Source organism: Canis lupus, chromosome 19 (genome assembly GCF_003254725.2).
Source record: "Canis lupus dingo isolate Sandy chromosome 19, ASM325472v2, whole genome shotgun sequence".
Taxonomy (NCBI): Eukaryota; Metazoa; Chordata; class Mammalia; order Carnivora; family Canidae; genus Canis; species Canis lupus.
In genome coordinates this window covers 47,264,493-47,287,677 of record NC_064261.1, presented here as the reverse complement: position 1 = coordinate 47,287,677, position 23,185 = coordinate 47,264,493, and the positions used below count along the sequence as shown (strand labels likewise).

General features: G+C 43.2%; 1 protein-coding gene and 1 long non-coding RNA gene across 11 annotated transcripts in view; one reads left to right on the top strand and one right to left on the bottom strand.

Annotated features, from left to right (window-relative positions):
- Window positions 1-824: 824 nt before the first annotated feature.
- LOC125753001 (uncharacterized) lies at window positions 825-23,183 on the bottom strand. Its single transcript, XR_007403776.1, has 2 exons — window positions 23,042-23,183; window positions 825-9,672 (listed from the first exon to the last, which is right to left on the bottom strand). It is a non-coding gene; the product is annotated as an uncharacterized LOC125753001 (long non-coding RNA).
- The window catches only part of GTDC1 (glycosyltransferase like domain containing 1), a 393,447-nt gene continuing 391,292 nt past the window's right edge, over window positions 21,031-23,185 (top strand). For 3 of the 10 annotated variants that reach the window (XR_003129487.3, XM_035702032.2, XM_035702033.2), the window contains exon 1: window positions 21,100-21,268. Coding sequence is in view for 9 of the 10 variants with exons in the window: in XM_035702032.2 (XP_035557925.1) it covers window positions 21,115-21,268 (154 nt within the window). In the remaining variant the exon portion in view is untranslated. Of the gene's footprint in view, window positions 21,269-23,185 lie in introns of all 10 variants that reach the window. The other 7 variants (XM_049097087.1, XM_025431249.3, XM_035702025.2 and 4 more) reach the window with 6 other exon arrangements.

Here is a 23,185-nt window from a genome sequence, read left to right as displayed (position 1 = left end):
CTGCAGCTTGCCTAAGGTCACACACCTAGGGACAGAGATTGGATTCTGACTCCACCTACGTGTACTAATTCCCTCGAAAATGAGAAGAGCTCTTCAGAGCTTTTCTGTCCATTATGCCATCCTTTTCTCACAGCAACCCCGAGTCAGGTGAGAGGCTCAGGTCATAGCTCTAGCTACAAATACAGAAACTGAGGTATAGAGGAGTCCTGCAAATTGCCACAAGTCCCACATTCGGTGGGGCACAGAGCAAAGTCCTGCCCAGAGGCATGTCCTGCATGGGCATGGAGCCACCATCCTCAAGGGAAGCTATGAAGTCGAACCAACCCTCCTACAGTGGTTGCCCCACTGACTGAGGTAAAGATAGAATCTGTCTAAAGTCTGTGTTTCAGGGACTAAAATCCTATTCAGTACAACAGTTCAGCTACTTTGAGTACCATTGCTTGGTGAGTGAAAGTGTACGATTTAGCCAAAGGGAAAAGCTAGTTGTATGTAGGCTAGGAGTTGAAGGGGAGATGACTTACGGTAGAGAAAGGGAGGAAATGTAGCAAACAGAGGCGAGAAACATTGAGTGCTCTATAAATAATTCCTGCCCGCACTGATCTTTTCCTGAGGTATAAAGAAGAACAAACAAAGAGATCAAGATTTGGGTTTGGGTTTGGGGCTTTTTACTAATACTGTCGACATGACCTAGGGTAAGTCACAATATTCTTGAGTCTCAATTTTATATCAGTAAAATGAGGAGGTTGAGCTAGATGAATAATTTTCCATTTTCTCCCATACCACTCCCAGCCTCACTGCCAAGAGATAAAACTCTCAATACAGTGTGTCTTTCCAGGAAAAATATTTAATGTATATTCAAACTACACACAAACATACATATATGCATGGGTATATATGTACCTTTTTTGACACAAATAATTTTCTGCAACTTGCATTTTTAACTTAATTATAAACCCTGAAGATCTTTCTGTAACAATACGTACAGATTTATTTTTCCTTTAAAAATAGCTATTTAGTATTCCATTGTATGAAGGCACCATAATTTATTTAGACAGATCCCTATTGAAAGACATTTAGGTTGTTTCTAATTTTTTTGGTTGTTGTTATTACAAACATTGCCGTTGAGAGCCTTCTGGAACAATTTAAATCTTCAGTGTTTGTCAGAGAATACATCAGTCTTTGTGGAACTCCTGAAGCATCGCCACGAAGCCCCAGGGTTCCAGGAAACACAGTTTGAAAACCACTAAACGAGATGATCTTAAATTTCCTTTTCTCTCAATTAAATGAAACTCTTTTAACCTTTAGTGTTTGTTTCACAGTATTTTGCAGTGTCTCCTGACGGTTTTGAGTGAATAGATAGGTTTTTGTCTTTCAAACCTAGATCATAATCAGCTTCGGGCTATTGATTGTTTAGCACTTTCTGCATTCCTCAAAGCCTAGACTCCACCGAGGGAGGCCTGAGAAGTGCTCCACAAACATATGGTGGATGGTATTAGAAGACAACTGGGTTGGTAAAACAGAATACTTAGCTATACTTCTCCATTGATTGCAGTTGGCAAATAGAGTGTGGGTACCTCGCAGTTACCCCTGGTTTCCACGGAGAGTCTCTGGGTGAGACGCAGTGTAACTGTCACTCAGACCAAGGGGAAAGGGGAAATGGGTAATCCCTCCACGCACGCTTTGCATTTCCAGGGTGGCCGGCCATGCACAACTCTGGTGGTACCATGAAAGTTGTAGTCTGGGTGAATGTTGCCTCCTAGACTTGGGCTCCAGTTGGCTGAATTCAAGTAGAATACAACGTGAATTGTGCCCCCAGAACTGCCCAGGCATTAGCAGAATACATACCGCCTTCTCCTCTATTCTGAGGAAATTTCTTGAATCCATTACTGTCTCAGTGACTTGAATCTCTAGCGCCTCCCATTCGACTTACTGGTTCCATGTGAACACGCTGGTCTCTTGCGTCACCAGAGCAGTGGTCATAATAATGACAATGCTGATAAATCCCTTGCCTACATCACGTCTGTCTTTCATAGATGAAGCTTTTTGAAGGAATAGTCTACACCCCTGTCCTCAACCTACAACCACTTGGCTGGGTGGTTTTCGGGTGTTCTCTTTCTTGAAGTCCCATCACCTCATCCTTCTGGAAACTCTCCTCCTCTTTTGTGACGGCACTTTTCCCTGGCTTTTCTTCCATTCGCTGTTCACTGTTTAGGCTTCTTTAGGAGCTCTTCTCTCTCTCTACTGAATCCTTATATCTCCTGTCTCCTGGAGCTCCATCCCCTGGCTCTCTTAGTACAGTCTTCTTTCTGACTCATTGGCCTCAGGGCAAATAGCTTTGTCTAAAACTTGCTCCTCCCCCCTGGTTTCATATTGTTTTTCATTTCATTTTAAAAATTCCATTTTAACTTGCTGAATATACTTCTACCTACCCTGATGTCTAGCTCTGAAAACTTGGGCCCCTACACCATTCCCAGACCCATCACCAAGAGACAAAACTCTCAATATATTGTATCTTTCCAGAATATTTAATATTTAAATATTAAGTTGTGTCTTAAATTTAAGATACAATTAAAATATTAAATATTTAATATTTACAAGTTAAATATTAAATTTTATCAAATATTATATTGTATCTTTCCAGAATATTTAATATTTAATGTATATACAAGCTCATATACATTATAAAATCAAGTCACCATTGACTTTCCATTCTTTCTCATCCCTAACATTCAGTCAGTCAACACGTTTTGTCTGTCTTAACTCTTACACGTATTCAAAACTGTTCATGACTTCCTAGCCCTACAGTCACTCTCCTGGCACAACACCAGCTTCCTGGACTATTGCCAACTATCTCTCCTAACTGGACTCCTTGACCCTGGTCTAGTAGTCCTTGCCAATGCATTGGGCTTCAGGTGAACTTCCTAAGACGTGACACCGCTCAGCTAACCCAGATGGCTCACATTTTCAATAGGTTCTTAGACCATTTAGGATAAAAGTCCAAACACCTTTCCTTAGTACAAATGCCCTGTTTATCTCTCACCTTTCCTTCTTCCACCACTTCCGTTTCATCCTTGTATATTTTACACACTCAATTTCTTCTTCCTGGCATATCATTTCTCATATTCCTCTACATTTCTCTATCTTTACTTTGTTTATTGTGACATCAATACGTCTCATCATTCTCATATGTCTACCTCAAGCATAATGTCCTCCAAGAAGCCATCCCAAGCCAAGTGTCATTCAGTCTTCTCCCTCAGGCAATGATCACACAGGTCTTGAGTATAACTTTCCCTCTCTCTCTCTCTTTAAAGTAAGCTCTATACAGAACCTGGGGCTTAACTCATGACCTCTAGATCAAGAGTCTTATGCTCTATCAACGGAGTCCGCCAGGCACCCCAAATATGACTTTGTCTTATTTTGCCAATGTGTGGTATGATCGCTGATTGATCTTTCTCCTCCCACTAAATTGTATTTTTTGATATTTCCAATCCTTAGAACAAAGAATAAAGATTTGTTGGGTGTATTTTGATGGGATTATTTTGTGGAAGATTGCCTGTTTTTGTTAAATCTGAATACCCAAATCTTGAAAACTTAATACATGAACTTTAATATTTTTTCCTGATTATGAAACTGTAGATTTAGTTATAATTGGTGTAAAGGACTTTAATGCAAATGAAAATTAATTTTTAACACCTTTCTCCTTCTCCTTAACTCCTTTCCATTATATTATTAAAAAGCAAACAAGGACAATAAACTGTTTCAGTCTAGAGAAAGCAAAGAAAGCTGCTATCTCTATTGATGTTTCATGATATTGTCAAAGAAGTCTATAAAAAGTGCTCAAGAGAAAGTTGGGAGACAGACCTTATAACACCTTTTTCTAAAACAAAATGAGGATATTTTCTTTTTTAGTATTTCCTTTGGTCATCTGTGTATCCTTCCCTTCTTGTTTTTCTGTTTTCATGTTTCTCCCTGGAACTCCTTATCTCTCTAATCCCTTGTCCTGAATGCTCTTACTTTATCTCTCACTCCACTGTTTTCCTACAGATCTGCTCAGCCTGTCTCCTCCCCCGGGCTGGGTTCCCCAGGCTTTCCGTGGCCCCCTGACCCCGCCTTCCTCTCCCGGGACTGTATTCCTCTTGCCTCTCATTTGCCTCCCAGCAACCTAAGCAGAACAATACTGGAAGTAGAACTGGCAAGCTGACAAAAAGGAGAGCAGTTGGAAAGAAAACTTTACTCATCAAGAAAGAGGCAAATATCTTAAAAATATCTGTGGGAAGGTGTCTGCTAAATCATCTGCTTCTTCAGCTGTGGAAATTTCAACAATAGGGTTCCACCACAGTGGAGGTGTGCAAGAAGCACCTTCTCGGGTTAGAAGACCGAGTAGACGCGAGGAATTAGAGACCTCAATAACTCAGCCTTGAATAAAATTCAAGATCCACCCCCCCCCACCTTTTATTCATGTTCTTTCTTTCTGAAAGTCCTGTTGCAGGAATTCAAAGGGCTGAGTTCTGCCCTCAGCTGTGAGTCATGACTCCCACTGAAGCCAGGAGCTCATATGTATGTATTCAGAGGAAGTATTGGGCCTTAGGGACTCAGATGAAATAACAACAGCCTGGTCGTTTGTTTGCTTATTTGCTTAAACCTTTATAAAAGAAGCACGAGGCCTGCTGTACCTGAATGCCTTTTTATAATCAGTTTAAAAATACACAGTAGAATTTAAATTCCCACAGTAGATCTCCTGCACTATAGCACAAATAATAACAGCCGATCTTAGGCCATGCCCCAGGTCCGGGGCAGAGTCAGAGGGAGAGAGGCAGGAATGAATTTCTAACGTGCCAGCCTTTCACTGAGAAAGTTCTGTTTGTATCCCCAGGGAATTCGGGACCAGGGACTGAGATTCTGTGTTCCCTGTAAAAGGCATGAAATACCCAAACAGCTTTTATTTTTCAGAGCTAGACAGCTGAAGGTAACAAGGGCCACTCCACCGGCTTTAGGAAAAACGAAGATGTACAAGCTAGATTTCCTGGACTTCTCTCACGCCCTCTCCTCTGACTTCACATACTCTATTGTCTTGGGTTCTGCTTCCATGAAAAAATAAAATAAAAATAAAAATCATATCCAGGGCCAGTTTGCTTCCCCATCATTCTCCCAGAGGATATTTTTTTTCTTCCCACTAGTACAGAATCAATGTACTTTCTTTAATGAAGATAATGATACTTAAAAAAAAACACAATTATTTCTCTAATGTCTAAAATACGTAAAAGCTTTCTATTCCACCATTCCTGTTACACTATAATGTTTCTAAAAATCTTTCATTTAAATCCTTATTGGTTTAAAAGATGCTATATGCCAATCCTTATATAACAGTGAAGGTACAGTGACAAAGCAAAAAAATGAATGATCCCACCAGTTCTACTTTCTAGGGGCAACCACTTTTAACAGCTCCTATAGTATTCATATTTATATTTTTAAATGTAAAATAAAATATTGAAGAGTTTGGCTAGTTAGAATACACTGTTTTTTCTCTTCCAGACATTTCTCAGTTCCCTACTATCCAGAGAGGTTTCTAGGGGCAGACGGGAGTGTCTAGACACCTCTGGCTTTTTCTAGCACCGGCCCAGGAATGTGACACCTTCTCTGCCCAAGTACAGATCTACCTGCTGGCAAATTCCTTCCCTGTAACTTGTCTTTGTCCTTCAACTGACTGCCTGATACAGTGGAAATGTCTTCCCAGACTTCTTATTTCCAACTACTCCCAAGATGCCCAAACGCCAGGAGTCAGAGTTCACTTCCACTGTGCCCACTCTCTATCCTTTGTTTATGCTTTTGGCCTGAAACCTGACATGTTGGCTCATATGGCAAAACTAGGCCTATGTTTGTTTCTGTGCACAAAGAGGATTAAACCGACCCAATATTAAACAAACAAACAAGCCAAACTTTGTAACATTGGCACTGCTTATAGATAAGCATTGCTAATAGAGAACTAACAAGAAAAAAACAACAACAACAACACTTAAGTAGGATTATGTAGCAGTGACATGACCGACATCATTCACGGTTATTATTTATAACAAAATTCTAAGGTATGCAACACTGATTAACCGCATCACTCAGTTTGTATTGTCATTCGTTTATTTATCTAACAAGCATTTATTGCCTAATGAGTTTTAATTTCGTTGTAAATATGATTTTATTACAATGTATTACGTATTATTTCATAGGTTAACATTCTCCTTCTGCAAACATCATCCCCATTCCTTGGAAGAATTACTGCTTCAAACATACTCCCCAGCTCAGCATGAGCTGCCCCATTTATTCACTTATTTATTTATTTAAAAGACGTATTTCTTTATTTCAGAGAGAGAGCAAGCATGTGCACAGCAGGGAGGGGCAGAGGGAGAAGGAGAGAGAATCTCAAGCAGACTCCCCACTGAGCGTGGAGCTCAATCCACCACCCAGAGATCAGGACCTGGGCTGAAATCAAGAGTTGGACACCCAACCAACTGAGCCACCCAGCGCCCCGAGCTGCCTTACTTAATTTAATGTGACCCACACACTTGACCATTATGGATGGATCCAGTAATAAGCCCTGGATCCAACCTAAGCCAAAAAGATTTTTTCTCTAGAAAAAAGTTTTTGAAGGGGACTTGACTACCAGTTTGGTTTTGCCCTGAAGCTGTGGGAATGAGGTCTGAAACCCAGGATCTAATAGCTATTTGTTTCCCACGTGTGCAACAATAGATCTCCACCCTGGCCGCTCAGGAGGATCACCTCGGGAGACTTGTTCAAAATGCCCTGGCATCAACCCCCAGAAATTCTAATGGACGTGGTCTAGGGTGAGACCCAGGTGTCAATATTTCTTTAAGTCATTGTCATTGATTCCAACAATGAGGACCACAACCTGGAAGAAAAGTGGACAGTCACGACAAGCAGCAGTCGGCCAGAAGAGACACACAGACACACATGCGACAGACAAACCCGTTTCCGGTATTCACAGGCTGAGCCGCTTCCCAGGTCCTTCTTCCTCACTATCCTATTGACGATTCTCTTTTCAATTACCTGAGATATTCCAGTGTCTTTCCAATAAATCCTCCTTTTATCCTAAGCTAATTTAAGTTGCATTTATGTGATTTGCAAACAAAGAAGTCCATGCTAGGTCTCTGTTTTTGTGTGCTCAGGCTTAATAGATTTTTACACTTGTAGCATAGTTCCTCTCCATTCATGGCCTCGTTCACTAATGTATTAGGCAATAATGCCCACAATATTCCAGATTCTCTGTTACTTACCAGAAATAATAAACAAAAAGACCTTTTATTTGAGCAGCTTCCACGCCACTGAGGGAACGGGCATATCAGCAGAGACAGCAACACAAGTGTTCTAATAGGAGTACTGGCTGGTTGCTGTGAGACACACTGAACAAATGTGTGGTCTGGAGGAATCATGGAAGTCTTCACAGAGGAGGTGGCCTCCAGGGTTGCCTCTGGGGAGTGAATTAGTGTCATCTGGTAGACAACAGAGGGCCGACAGGAAGAATTACATAGCCAAGGACCCAGAGTTATAAGACTGTAGGGCATATTAGGGGAAAAACAGTCTTTCTGTTATGGCTGGGACTGAAAATTCATGCTAAGGATTGGAGGGCGGAAGACAGAGACAGAGGACAGACCATAGGGCACTTGCATTTACCATGATAAATATTTGAGGTTTTGTCCTGTGGCTACTGCAGAGACTTTGGAATGGTCTGGATAGAGCAGTGCTCCGAACAAGTTTGCACGCTGGAAAAATTTCTCTGGAGAAGTGATTGGTCAGCGTCCAGTTTGCCAGGAAGGAATCAAGTCAGGGGGCCCTCACAACCGTCCAGAAGAGAAATGGCAAGATGCCCAAATAATGCTGATAGTGAGAACATATTTTAAAAACTTTCGAAGGCAGATTCCCTTGGATATGATAACCAATTGAGATCCATTAAAATAGAGTGTGTCTGTGTGGGGAGTGGTGGGGAAAAAGGGATGAGGATGAAGCCCTGGAACAGGCCTACATATAGGGAACATGGGGGTATACAGGTAGAAGAAAAAGTGCTTCCAAAGGGAAAGAAGCAGCCTCTAGAGAACGCGGAGAGCATGGTATTGTGGAAATTAATCACGTCTTCAATATCTGTCCCGGCTTCAAATACAATGCACCCATCCGTCACCTAGGGTTCATTTTCGTTTTCTCTAGACTTTGAGACAAGTCAGGGGAGAGAACTGGTTAAACACAACTGAGGGTTGCTGTTGTTCTCTGAGCCTCCTCCCAGGCCCTGGTACGGCCCCCCCACCCCCTGCCAAGCCCAACTGTATCCCCTCTTTGGTAGTCTGGAAGACCAGAACACTGCCAACACGGAGAGGGAGAGTGCACAAAGTACACAACTAGATGCCTGGTGTTGACTCACTTAGCTCTGATGACAGTGGGATGAAATCCAGATCAGTGCTGGGTTTGTTGGCAGAAAGGCCTCCGTAAGGAGGTCTGGGGAACTCCAACAGGGAACAACTGGAAGTAGGTGGAAATAAGCTTCCTTGAATGGTTATGTATGGTTACGATGTGGGGCAGTGATATTCATAAGGTGGGACTCTCGGTCTGGCTCTCAGAGCTCACGTGAGATTTTTATCTCTATCATTTTCTTTGTCCTTCATGGGGCCTTTAGCTTAGCAAATAGTTCTTTTTTTTTTTTTTTTTTTTTTTTTTTTAGCAAATAGTTCTTAATTAGATTTTAACTCCTGAGTAGGTATATTTTTTTAAATTTTTATTTATTTATGATAGTCACAGAGAGAGAGAGAGAGAGAGAGAGGCAGAGACACAGGCAGAGGGAGAAGCAGGCTCCATGCACCGGGAGCCCGATGTGGGATTCGATCCCGGGTCTCCAGGATCGCGCCCTGGGCCAAAGGCAGGCGCTAAACCGCTGCGCCACCCAGGGATCCCCTGAGTAGGTATATTTGACTAATATATTTGAGCCTCTACTACACTGTCTGCACACACATAATATCCCATATCCATATAATATATGACCACAGCTGTTATGGAGCAGGAGAGACGAGGAGACTATTGTGACACAGGTGTATGGGGGAGATGTGGTGACGGGCAGTCTGGTGAGTAAGTTTTTCTTTCCCCTCTGAATATATCTCTACTGCGGTTCCTTATTATATTTAGAGTAAAATCCAAAAACCTTTTACTCAGACCATAAGGCCTGGGTGCCTTGCCTCCATGTCATCTTATGGTCCCTTCCCTTCCTTGACAAGGTTCCAGCCACTCTGAACTTTTTTCTTCTTCTTTCTTCTTTCTTCTTTCTTCTTTCTTCTTTCTTCTTCTTCTCCTTCTCCTTCTTCTTCTTCTTTTTTCCTCCCTCATCAAGCAGACAAAGTCCTGGCATTCCGGTATAGACAATTTAAAGAATATCTTTGTTAAAACTAATGACACGCTGAATTTAAGTTAGGGCTTGAAGTCTGGGAGAAGATGAGAAGTCATTTCTTAGAAATGAAGAATAGGAAGAGAGCAATTGCGGAGGAGGAAGCAGGAAGTCTTAGGGGCCCGAGTGGAGGCTGGAAGAAGCAGCTGCTGCTAGACGACCCTCTTGGTCCCAGCAGTTTCCAGGATGTGCCTCCAGCATCCACTGGGCAGTCAGGATCTTCTTTCCTGGGATGGGAACTAGAAAGGCAGAGAGGAGAGTTGAGAACATTTGCGAGAAGAAACTGAAAGTGTTCCTGAGTGAACCATTCTCACATATACTCTCCAATATCTACTTATCGAGGGCCTGAAACCATCTTTCAGTGGCCTAATCAGATAGGGGCAACTAGCTCACTTGAAAATCGAAATAATGCATCAACAACTTCACTTCCTTTTATCCTCTTAAATACTGATTACAACATTTGGCCCTAAAGGAAAAATGCCGTATCCTTTAGACCAACAGTCTCTGAACTCTTCCATTATGGAGCAAACTTGAACAGTACTGAATTTCCTATTAAATTTCAGTATTCGTCGTGTACCTCTTTTGTGCCCACGCTAGATAGTGGCAAAACTGGTAGGTGAGCACAGTGTGTGAGTGTGGTACCTGGAAGGGCATAGTGCTTGGCAGAAAGGGCAAAGGGCATGATTCATGCTTGTAAGTTAACATATGTATTCTAATAGTGAACTAGAAGGAAAGGTATTAAATGAATAATAATGTGAGCCAAAAAGGAAATGAAGAGTTTTAAATTAGACTGGAATTGTTCCAGTCCTTACCAACCCAAATTAAGAGTGGAATGATGTCATGTACACAGAACTCATCGATTCTGGTAGCTGGGAAGTCATAGGTATTTGGAACACTGATTTCTGATGAAGGGGACACGGAGGAAGGGGATGCAGTAAAGTAATAGTTCCTAACAGCAGAGCCTAGATACAGAAAAGAGAGCAAAGTCAGACTGGTTAGCGGGTAAGAAAGCCTGGTTTTCAATGACTCATCAATAAGATCTGAAGGCCAGATAGTCACTGATGAAAGGAAGGAAGAGCTGCTATATTTTCATCTTGCCTCACTTGAATTTGCCTGCCAGACATCCATTCTCTTTTCTTTGGGTAGTAACATCTGACTTTTCTTTGGGAAACCTCCTCTATTTCAGTGTGTGTGGTCTTGGTGGGACTGCCAGCGTTGATGGGTCCTGCTATGCCCTAGGCAAGATGCGAACACAGGCATAGACAAAGACTCTGAGCAGAGCAGAGTGATACCAAGTTGGAAAACATGGAATTGATTCATCTCAAGGGCACTGCTCTGTAGTGACGGCCCACAAGATTCTGTTCCATAGAGCTCTCTTGACAGGAGAGTGATTCCTGCCCTCATTCAGGCTAGGATTTAAACCTTTCCTTACGGTCATTTACTTTTAAATATTTATGTATTTATTGGTTTTATTTGGCCAAAGTCGGTATTCTATACTTGCAAACAAAGGATCCCAGGAAAAAATATCCTAGACGTTACCTAGTGGATTACTCAATGCAGTCACAGCTAGATTATGGATTTCTTTCATTTTTTATAAATTACAGTATTTTTATACTCCACAAAACTTTGGGATTTGAGGAGAATTTAAATTTAATTTTTTTGCATCATGCCAATTGCAATGCAGAATTTGGATGTGGTGTAAGATTTTGAATAACACACTATGCCAGAGAAAGGCATAGGCAGGGTCCCAGGGATATGTTAAAAATAACCTAATCCAAGTGAAGGATTTCTTTTCCTAATTGAGGGGATGCCTGTAAAGGAGAAAGGGGTAAAGATAAAAATCAAACAAGAAAATGCTAATTGCTAACCTACAACGACCTAAGAGATGTGAGAATGAACCTTTTAAACATACTTAGGTGTGATACTTGCATTATTACTACATAAGAAAAATATTCTGTTTGTTTTCAATGTATACTGTTGTATTCAGAGGTGAAATGATGTGACATAAGGATTTTCTTTAAAAATATTCCAGCAATAAAAGCAACATCAAAGAAATCATGAAATCTAAAACAAGTACAGCAAACATGTTTATGACTTCATGGGGTCCCTTGTCGTAGTAACATTCTATTTTTGTGTATGTTTAGGAGATTCCAAAGTCAAAATTTAAAAATATCAAGTGAAACACTTTTAAGAAGTTAATAAACCCTTTTGTGTATGTATATTCTTGCACTGACATTTAGATCCTTTCATTATTTTTGAAACCCCCCTTGGAAATTGTGTCTTTTGGCAATGGTTTTCACCTCATCTTTTGTAACCTGCTCAGTCTCATGATTTATGAAAAATTTGCTTATTAGCAGTGACCTGCTGCCAATAAATTACTTTATTAAGCTCTCTCTTTGAACTATACTCCCTCTTCTAACATGTTCACCTACACCCAATGGAAGACCAAATGGTAGAAACTCAAAATGAAGAAGAAAAAGCCTATGCCTAACTAACTTAATTTTGGTGTTCAACTTTTTAAAATGCTAAAATAATGTGTCACTGAAAGATACTTTGCTAAATGTGCTTTAGGAAAAAAAATGACTTTTCAAATATTCAAACCTATGTAAAGATGCAATGGTGCCAGATTACACTCATAATCTTTGCTTTGCCCTTGACGTTCAGGTATTTTTTAAAAAAAACAGCTAGCCTGGTAAAGTCTTATTTTATTTTTATTGCTTCTACTTTTTAAAAGCAGCCAATCCTGGAGAACAAAGGTCACATAAAACAAAATGAGTCACTACCCAAACTATGAGAATACCAGTAAGAACAATTATTGCACATAAATCAGACCGTAGGACTTCATTCTCTTGCTTGGATATGGCTAATACAGTCCATCTTCTCACTTTTTGCAGTGTTTACTACAATAATGCAAAATTTGGTTAGTCTGCCTGTAAAAAATGATTTTGTTTTTCCTCCAATATTTTGTACTAATAAGAATCTGCCTTTAAAACATAGCTAGTTCTGCCTCATGAACCTCAGAGTTTCATTTTAGAGTGAATCTTCTAATTATAAAGCCATCCGGTGACAGCATGGACAAAAATGGCATTCTGGTTAACACTCAGTACAAAAGAATATAGATGTCTGAGTTTAAACCAATGCACATCTCCCCCTAAAAATGGAGCAATATGTATAAGTTACTTATGACATCATTTCATCTAAAACATTTGATACAGACTTATTATTCCAGTTTGCAGAGACAAATTTATGTGCTAACTATTCAGAGAGGAATATAATATCATCTGTTAAAGAAGGCCAGATAGTCTTAGGCAAGTTAGTTTTCAGAAGCAATCAGATCTTAAAAAGTCCTGATGATAGGCGACACCAATTGGCATTTTCTCAAACATTCTGCTAAAAGAAAAGAGGGAAGTTTGATAACATCAAGATCGGCTTCCCTTTTGTAAAGTTTTCTTAAATCATAACTTCTTTTCTATAGGAACAAAAGCAGCATGGCCCTATTTCAAAATGGGGACAAATAAATACTAAATAGAACTGAAAAAGATTTCAATGAGTCCATTTCATATGATTCTTCTACTCAACTTCAGGAATGTTATGTGGATTTGTTTAGGAATTATTGAAAAAGCAACAGGAAAAGGAATACAGTACTTTTTTTTTTTTTTTTTCCTATTTGGTCTGTGAATTAAGGGAAAGGTGAGGTGCTAAAATATAAGAAATGTTGTTAACCGTACTGTACTCACGGGAGAAGCAAACTATAGCTAGCTTGTGTTTTGTTTATTCCCCCCTTGTTTTAAGAAAAGATTTGAGGCAGCTATAAGATTGGTAAGCAAGGGCATCGTTACTGACAAAAGACGCTCTGCAGTGCTTGAGAACCCATGAAAGGATTTTCCCGGCCCCTTCTTTATGTGTGTCTGTAGCTCTCAAACAGTGATTGTGAAATGGTTCAATGGCAAAAACTGGCCTTCTGCTGTCAGCCAGAATGCTTCAGGGGCAGATCAGCAAACAGTATACATCAGTGACTTCTGCAAAGTATTTTGCATCTATGGGGTTATTCCTCCATCATTCATTCCCTCCACTGAGGCTGTCTGGGCCATCCTTCTCATGGGGTTGGATCTAGCACGTGAGGGCAGTACCTAGAGCACACAGAGGAGGAAACGTGTTTCAGCATCGCACACATTTGTACGGTCATGAATTAGCAAGACAAGCGGCTAATGTCATAGAAATTTAGTTGATGCACGTATGGAGGGCACTTTTAAACAATAAATACAAACAGGTGATCAATCCACTTCTGACTGGCTTTGGATATGGGAACCCCATCCATCTGAGAACCTAGAAGATGGATTGTTATGGACAATATAATGAGGATGGAGAAAGGAAGAGGATCTAGTCATGGCAAGGACAAGGATATCTTCCCTAGGCAGAGTAGGCTAAAGATTGTACTAATTCTGGGCAGCCTGGGTGGCTCAGTGGTTTAGCACCTCCTCAGCCCAGGGTGTGATCCTGGAGGCCTAGGATCGAATCCCACGTCCGGCTCCTTGCATGGAGCATGCTTCCCCCTCTACCTGTGTCTCTACCTCTCTCTCTCTCTGTGTCTCTCATGAATAAATAAATAAAATCTTAAAAAAAAAAAGATTGTACTAATTCTTTAATTTAAGGGAGGACTGAAAAATAAAACCAGAACTGAACTACGTAAGGAATGCTTTCTTTTTTTCTACCGTACAACATACTATTAGTGATTTTTGTATATCTATTTGCATTTAATTCATCTATTTAGTAAATTGTGCACTGTTCATTCCATTATCCCTTCACTGTTGTTTTAAGGTCCAAAGCTAAAAAACTGCTTCTGTAGTTGTGAAAGAGGGATCTCTTAATTGAGTTGCCTTCTTCAGGGTAGGCTAATAGGGCTGGTACAGTTAATAATGCCAGGCCATTCATCTCTTTAACTGTTAAAGGTTTACTTCTAGCTCATAAGAAATCTCTTGAAGACCTTGTTGCTCTCCAGATCAACTCCCAAGGACCCAGAGGTACTTTCTTCTTATGGTATACCCATAGCTATACCATCTTGGAAATGGGGGTTCCATTTCCAGGACAGGGGGAAAAATGCTCCTAAAATATTGGCCAGAAGTGACACACTTTATTTCTTCTCAAGCCTGTTGGTTAGTACCAGTTACATGGCCCCAACCAAACCAATAAGAGTGTGCCACAGAGTGGTTTGTGAATACCCCCGTACCTGCCACATCTGATTACTAAAAGTAAGATCTGTGCTAAAAATGACTAGAAAATGTAAGTAATACCTCTTTTGGAAGTCTTTCTGAAACATTAGTAAATATAAAATCTTAGGGAGCGGGAGGGGGGTGGTAGGCGTGGGGGGGGGGGCAGGAACTTGCTGAAAGGGCACATTGCCAGGCCCAGGGGTCAAGGTCAGTTTTGTAGGGTTGAGATAGAAAACGAGTGCCTTAATCAGGCTTATTCTGATTAAGGAATACCAAGGAATACCTGTAGCATGATGAACACAAGGAAGAAAGATCCTATACTGAATGTAAAAATTCTCTTAGGGCGCTGGATGAAATGAAACTGAAAATCAAAAAGAGGTCATGTGGACAAGCCAGCGTCTTTTCAAGTTACCCCTTCGATGCTACAGAGGAGTTAATTCTGTCCTCTTGTCAAGGGGAGTTGGACAAACGTCCCCCCGACCCCCTGTAGGTATGCATACAACACTGCCAAAACGTTTCTGTGGAGAAACATGTTAGATCAGGGACTTTGTTCAGGCTCCTCACTTTCTCCTCCAGTTTTCTTTCTCTTTTGCCAGTTATTCTTGTACTTGACTTGGGGAGAACGCAATAGAGGAAAACATGTTTGCTTTTCCTCCAAGCCCTAAAATAGGGTCTTTCCATTCTTTCTTCTCAGATTGTTACTGAGGCTTCATGCTCATTAGTAGTTATTCTTTGGAGAGAAATTTGGAAGGGAAGAACTAGATGATAATAGGAGTGATTTTAAGTGTAGGCATGCACAAAAACTTCTTGAAAAATCAGGTTGCGGTATGCATTCCTATTTTAGATTTGCCCCTGTTAACATCTTCTCAATAAACAGGTGCATACACTTCCCCAAGCTGTCACTGTTGTTTATTTAGCCTGTATGCTTCAAAATCTACTGATGGATGATACCCAACCAGCTTGAAGCTTGACTTTCAGAAACCAGAGACTTAAAAGTTTTAATGAGACTTTCTTAAAGTATAGTCTCACGGGTTTGTTAGAATGGGAGCACATCTCTCAATGATACTGTAAGAGTATCACATTTGTATGTTAATTTTAGTTCAACAAATAGGAAAAATGATTATGAGTAATAGCTCTCAGCTTTCAGATAGTTCTTTTCATGTTCAAAGTGCTTGACAAACATTAATTAAATCACTGGCAGTCAAATTAGATAAATATGTTCTCTGTATGTGCATAGCTGTACCTTCCGTGCACACAGTATTCTAAATCACATCACTGCAGATCAAACACTTTTTTGCCATCTGAACTTGGTTGGCTGACACTGATTCCAAGCAACAGATAATTACTGGAAGGGCTAATCATGAGGAGAGATTATGTAAGCTTTCTTTGCTTTTAAATAAAAACATGCATTTATCCTTGTAAAAGGTACAGGATGAACCACAGTGTAAAATGCTCTGTCTCTAGGCCAGAAGGTAACAATGACAAAGCAAATTCCTTGCATTGTGCTGTTGGAACAGCTAAACCATAATTTAAAGAGATCATTTGAACAACAAGAGAGTACATTTTATATACTCTGGGCTACTAATATTTTGGCGTCTTTAGCACCAAAAACAAGGCGGCTTTTCAGGCTAAATATGGTGTCGATTTCAGCAATATGGTAATTGTTCATTAATGCTAGGAATCCTTGGTCACCACTGACTTGAGAAGCATTTGGGCCAGCAAATTACACATAGTAAATTTCATGATTATTTTTAGAATAACTTGCACTTTTTTCCCTCCCTTCGCTGAATTTAATGAAGCTTTCCAAACCATCCCAAGAGATGAACTGTTCCCAACAGACCCCCCGAACGAAGTATATTCCAAATAAAAAAGAGTGCTAATAGTGTTCCATCTTTGAATAACACCTAATGAATTAACACACTCTACTCACCTACACCAGGCAATTGGGGAGAGGCATGCACATGCATGTGTGGAGACAACTTAGCCGGAGTCAGGCTTGGTTTCCTTGAGATGCTCAAGCTGCACCAAAATGAACGGAGGGGACTGAAATTTCTCCTTCCATTCTGACTACCAAGCTAGTCTAGTCTGCTTTCAGGGGGGAAAATTCTTTGTTAATTGTCTTAAAATTTGCTGAATGGAAGAACGTCTAGTTCAACCAAGTTGTCTCTTTGGAAAGCCTGTGCGACAGTATGGCTTGGAGACATGATAGCTGTTCATGTGGATGTGACAGATTGGTATCTGTTCTCTTCTGTAGAAGTGCTAACCTGTATGCCTAGGAACTTAAAATCTGAGAGACTCTTCTCCATTACTAATAGCAGGAACCTGGAGTTCACCGGAGGGGGGGGGGGGGCGATGTGATGTGCTCAAGGTAATATCCATGGCCCACATGGTTTAGATGTGACAGGTGGCCATAAGGGAAGCATAACCAATACGGTACTTCAGTGTTTCCACTGTTAGGCTCTTGCCACATCTCATGGGTGAGAGTGAACGTTTTCTGATTCTATTTAGAGCAGGGAGTCATTGATGGGGACTGATTTTTAGCCCAGAAAAACATAGAAGATATGTCTCCATGGTATAAATTTGTTCTCCCTTCGGTATGGAGACAAAATATTAGACCTGGCTGGGAATGTTTATATGGCTTTGAGAATTTAATAGTATTCCAAATGTAAAAGGCCTTGAAGGGAAAATAATAAAATAAAATAAAATTTGTATATTTTACTTGTGCTGATTCTTATAGTCGAAGTTCATTGCATTCATTTCATCACTTCTTCACACCCTGCCTTATGGGAACTCTTCTCTTGGAGGTCACACACGACATCTTTTCTGTTAACTATACTAGCTTTTACTCAGTGTTTATTCTCCTTGACCTTTTTGCTGCATTTATCACTGTGGACTCTCCCCAACCAATACCACTTACCACCCCTCATAGACATTTTTGTCTTCTTTGCTAACCCGGCCACCAACCTTGTCTACCTCATATCGCCTCCTGCCTGGATTGTCATGCAGGCAGGCTTCCATCTGGTCCTCCAGGTCCTAATCTCTCTCTTCTCTAATCCACAATGCCAGTGACTAATCTTCCAGATATCTACACTTTAATCTGATCCTAAAATCCCTTCTTACCTATGGGGCCTTACATTTCTCTCTTCTTTCATCTTACTTTCTTCTTGGCTCTTTACGTTCCAGAAACACTTGTTGTTTTTAGTCTCAAAGACATTAGGTTTGACCTCTCCTTAGAGTTCTGCACTAGTTTACTCTCTGCCTGAACTTCTCTTCTCCAGATCATCCCATGACTAGTTTTTTCTTTCACTCAAGTTGTTTAAATTTTCCTCAGAAAGGTCTAACCTACTCTCATACTCATTTTTAAAAAAGATTTATTTATTTTTTTGATGAGAGAGAGAGAGAGAGAGACAGAGACAGAGAATCTCAAGCAGACTCCCTGCTGAGTATGGAGCCTGATGGAGGGCTTGACCTCATGACCCTGAGATCATCACCTGAGCCAAAATTAAGAGTCAGATGCTCAACTGACTGAGCCATCCAGGCACCCTATTTTCTTCTACTCATTTTGATGCCTTTACATTTAATTTTCTTTAGAACAATTATTACTATTTGGTTGTCGTGTATTTATTTGTTCCTCTCTATCTCTCCCATATAGAATGTATACTCCCTGAGAGTAGGAGCTTTTTATTTTATGGCTTTAGTTCCAGAACATAGAATTTAGAGATTAATGAAAATTTGTTGAATTATGAACACTGTGGATCATATCATTTCTAATCCATCCAACTCTATTCCCTACCATTCCTATAATAAGTACATGGTACAGTCCCCACAGGTTGTTCTCACTATCCATGGAATTTATTTTCTATTGTGTCAGGAGTGTTGACTTTTTTTCTCCGAGATTATGAGCTTATGAAAAGGAGAGGCCGCTTTTTTTTTTTTTAATACTTTTCCAGTCCTCCAGGCCTACCAGAGTGCTGAGCAGCATTTGGTATGTATTTAGCAAACACTTATTGATTTATTTCCGACTGTAACATTATATACTGCACCACTGAGCACTTTTACATCAGTAGGGCTGAAACGGAAATAAAAATAAGTCGACCATAAAGCACCAGCATAAAGCCCATGACAGGGTGAGAGCTTTCTTTCTTACCTTTTAATTCAACTTGAGTGGCAAACTAAAGTTTTCTGGAATGAAGTTGTGATGAATAGGAAAGCATACCTTGGGAAAATTTCTTCCTTCTCTAGCAATGGAGAGGCTGACCATTTTCCAAATCCTTTAGAAATAGAATCATGGAATTTTGTAATTGAATTATCTAGTCCTTAATATCATCTAGAGTCTATTTTTTTCATTTTCCAGATGAAGAACTGAAGCCCAAAGAGGGTAAATTCCTTGCTCAATATTACCTAAATTGGAAATAAAGCTAGTATTCAGGCTCAGATCTCCTGAGCCTTTGAGCACCCCTTGAGCGCTGGTCATTTTCCAAATCCAAGGTGCTCAGGCCTATGCATAACGTTACTGACTCTTGCCATAGTTCCTAAAGTCCTCTCGGACTGCTTACTCTTCTTTGGTCCCCGTATATACTCCCTGAACTCAAGTCTTCTCCTTAGGCATTTATATGACTAATATTTCTTTTCAAATCCCAGTTGCAACTTCAGAAGTTGTTGTCTCTTGTCTTGTCTTCAACCCTCTCCCCTGCCAAATCCACCCAGAATGATCTCGTATTAGCTCAATTAAATTTCTTAGGCTTAAATTCAGGTCCTCCATGATTGGTTCCACCTTACCATTTTGGCTTGGTTTTCTATTGTTTCTAAAATGAACTTCCTGTTCTAGTTCAACTGATCTCCTAACTCTTCCCCACTCTTAACTTGCTTGTTTTCTTCCCTGGACCTTTGTTCAAGCAATTTCCTTTACACCAATCCAAATTCTACGTTTCTTTCTTTCTTTTTTTTTTTTTTTTTGTCCTTTTAAGAAATCTTCCCTTAATTTATATCAATAATTTTAAGATTTGGACTTTGTGATTGAATACCTGCCTGTTAATGGTGAATTGTTTATCTATTTGTTTCATATTTTACCTCCCCAGTAATATCATAATTTTCCTGACAGTGGGGACTTTTTTATATTTACGCTCATGCACAGCTGCTGGCACCTCCTAGGATGAATGTGTTTGGTTGGGGCATGGCCCCACAGGCCTGGCCAGAATTGCCTGGATTATAAAGATGAACACTGACCAGGTGGGATGGAGCTTGTGAAATAGGAATCCTTGAAACCAGTGGCACAAAAATGGCCTCTGAGAGCAATACCTCCCTAGTTAATGCCGAGTTCAGTTTCATGTATCCCTCAGACCATGTACACAAAACTGCAAAGGCAAAGACTTCGGATGTAGAGTAACTTTACATAATGGGAAACTATAAGCCAGAGGCTGGCAGCTCTGTGAGACAGGAGATCTGAGCCCAAATATTGGCTTTATTTCCAATTAATCTAGGTAGTATCGGGCAAGGAATTTACCCTCTTTGGGCTTCAGTTCTTCATCTGGAAAAGGAAAAGATTAGACTGCAGGTGATATCAAGGACTAGATAACTCAATTATAAAATTACATGATTCTATTTCTAAAGCAGTGAAATGGAGGCCACAGTCTTTAGAGTTTTTCATACACTTGTTCTGTGATAGGATTTATCTGTTTCCTATGTAGTTACCAATCCCGCTTCTAGCTTTTGGCACTTACACTTTTCTTTTCTTTTTTTTTTCCCCCAATTTGTACTAAGGAAGACGGACAGATGGTTTATTAGGCTTTCAGATGCACGTAATGCAGTTGTTCAATTCAACAATGGTTCTAAACTTTGAAGGTCCACGTAGAGCCTGGATTTTGTTTAGAATGGGAGATCGTTTTGACTCTTCAATTTAAGGATAATAACGTTTATTCACACAATTTAAAACAACTTGTGGATACAACTCCGAAGACCTAATCAGTTTCCTTCATTTCTGAACTCACTTCCACATCACACCCTAACTCTCCCAAGTTGCAGTTTTAAAACGAAGTTAGCAGACTTCCAGTTACATGTGCATTATTTGCCTTCTCCTGACTCATTTAACCCACAAGCCCCTTCCAAATGGAAGATCTTTCAGTTCGAAATCACAGGGATTTAAATGCGGAAGGGACAAATTCCTCATTTTACAGATAAGAAAACAAAGAGACCTAAAAGGCCCTGGTGCTTTTTCTACTGTGGATTCTATCCATCTAACCAGGTATTTCATCCAGGGAGTGAGGTTAGGTTGCAGGGAAAAAAAAACATCCAGAACTTGTGAATTGTAAGCCCAAACAGAAAACGTCATTCCTTTAAAGTGTAGAGTGTTAATTAATACACTGTCATAAAGAGAAAAGTAGAGGCCACCGTGCGACTCGAGGGTGGTCACCACCGCTCGCTCTTTGTGCTTTCTAGTTCCTCAGTGCGACTTCATGTAAGTGCGGACGAGCAATGCCTCAATACCCACCACGCATCCTAAGTGGGTGCGGGAGTCCGAGCCGAAAGCACAGACACCGTGCAGGTGAAGGAGAGCCTGAGCCTCCCGCAGGGGAAGGAGGACGCGGGGCGAGCCGACGTGGCAGCGGAGGTGCGAGCCGCAGACCAGGTACGGGCGGCCGCGGGGGGCCGGGGCGGCGGCAGGCCTCGGGGCCGCGGGGGCCGGGCGGGGAGGCGGCAGGACGCCCGCAGGCCGAGGCCCAGGCCGCTCTGGGGAGCAGCGGGGACCTCGCGGGGGAGCCGGCAAGGCGCCCAGCGCGAGACCACGAGCCCGCAGGCTTGGGGACGAGGACGCCCAGGCTCGGGAGGCCCGGGGGGCGGGCGGCGAGCGCGGGGGCGGGCGGCGGCAGGTGGCCGGGCTGCGGGCCGCGGGTTAGAGACCTCGCGCCCTCGCGGGCGGCGCGAGCAGGGGGCGGGGCCTCGGCGCGTGGGCGGGGCGTGGGCGGGGCGTGGGCGGGGCGTGGGCGGGGCTTGCGCCTGACGCGCCCGGAGGCCGCAGCGGCCGCAGGCCGGGAGGGGCGGCGGCGGCGGCGGCCGCGGGGGAGGGGCGCGGCGTCAGCGCGTCGCCGGCTGGGCCGCGCCGGTGGCCAGGAGGGAGAGCCGAGGAGGAGGAGGAGGAGGAGGAGGAGGAGGAGGTGAGTAGGCTCCGGGCTGGGAGCCGCGCGGGCCGGCGGGGAGGCGGGGAGCGCGGCCCCTCCCCTTCCCTTCCCGACGCCCGCCTCGCGGGGCCGCGCGGCGCGGAGTTCCCAGGGGGCGGCGGCGGCGGCGGCGGGAGCGGGGGGCGGGGGGCGGGGCCGGGCGCGCGGGCGGCGCGTCTCCCGGGCGCACGCGCTGCGCTCCCCGCGCCGCCGCCGCCTCGTGCCCCGAGCGGGGCGCCCCGGCCGCCTCCTCGCGGGCCCGCACGCCGCCCGTTTTCGGATTCGATTCTTTTATTTATTCATTTTTTAAATTTTTTTATTTTTTTGAGTTCTGCCCGCCTGCAGCGGCCCGGCGCGCCGCCGCCTCCTGGTGCGGCCCGGGCTCGGCGGGGAGGAGGGCGGCCGGCTTCCCGGGGGCGGCGCGGGCAGGCCCGGCCGGGTGCCCCCCCCCACCCCCGCGCCTGCGCTCTCGCTTCCCCCCCGCGCCTGCGCCCTCGCTCCCCCGCCCCCCCCCGCGCCTGCGCCCCCCCGCGCCTGCGCCCTCCCCCTCAGCCCCCCCGCGCCTGCGCCCTCCGCCCCTCCGAGGCCTGGGACCCAGGCCGCCCTCGCTCCGGTCTCCCCCGCGAGGGTCGGGCGGGTCCTGCCCGGGGTCGGGCCCCGGGCTGCGCCGGCGGGCGGTCCCCTTAGCTCCTGCCCGTGCAGCCTTGCCCCCTGCAGCGAAGTCGCACTTTTCCGCACTTTTAACCTGTAGGCCCGAGGGAGGCTTTTCTTTTTCAATGTTTTTTCCCTTCTCTCTCTCTCTCTCTCTCTCTCTCTCTCTCTCTCTCTCTCTCGCAAATGCAACTTTTAGAGTCTCCTTCTGAGAACTGTGCTGCATCAGATGATCTCTGAGATAATTCGTAAGGTAGCGCCCGCAGGCAGCGTGATGGGAGGTTCAAGGAGGAGGCTTCACACTTTTTTTTTTTTTTTTCCTGCACCTGTAGCCCCGTTTGGCCTGGAAAGCGTTGGGTTGACGGTGACTTTCCGGCAGGGGCGGGTTGCAGCTCTTGCAGCCCCCGAGCGCTGCCGCGGCCCTCACGGTGGTGGCTTGGTGCCTCCCCCCCCCCCCCCCCGCCCGCCCGCCCCCGGAGTTGATGTTAAAGCCCAGCGCAGCAGCGGTCAGGTAAAGAAGGAGCTGCTGCAAAGACCCCAAGGATGCCGCAGAGCCATCCCCCCCCCCCCCGCATCCTCTCCACCTGTTTGACCTCAGGCTGCAGCTTGGCAGTAGTTTCGTGCAGAAAAGCCGCCAACGTACGGTGCTGTGCGGTGTTGCTGCATTTCGACCCGTGCATCCATTCCAGGTCGGAGAGCGGATTCCTCTCAGCTCTCACTTTCTTACACATCTTCCC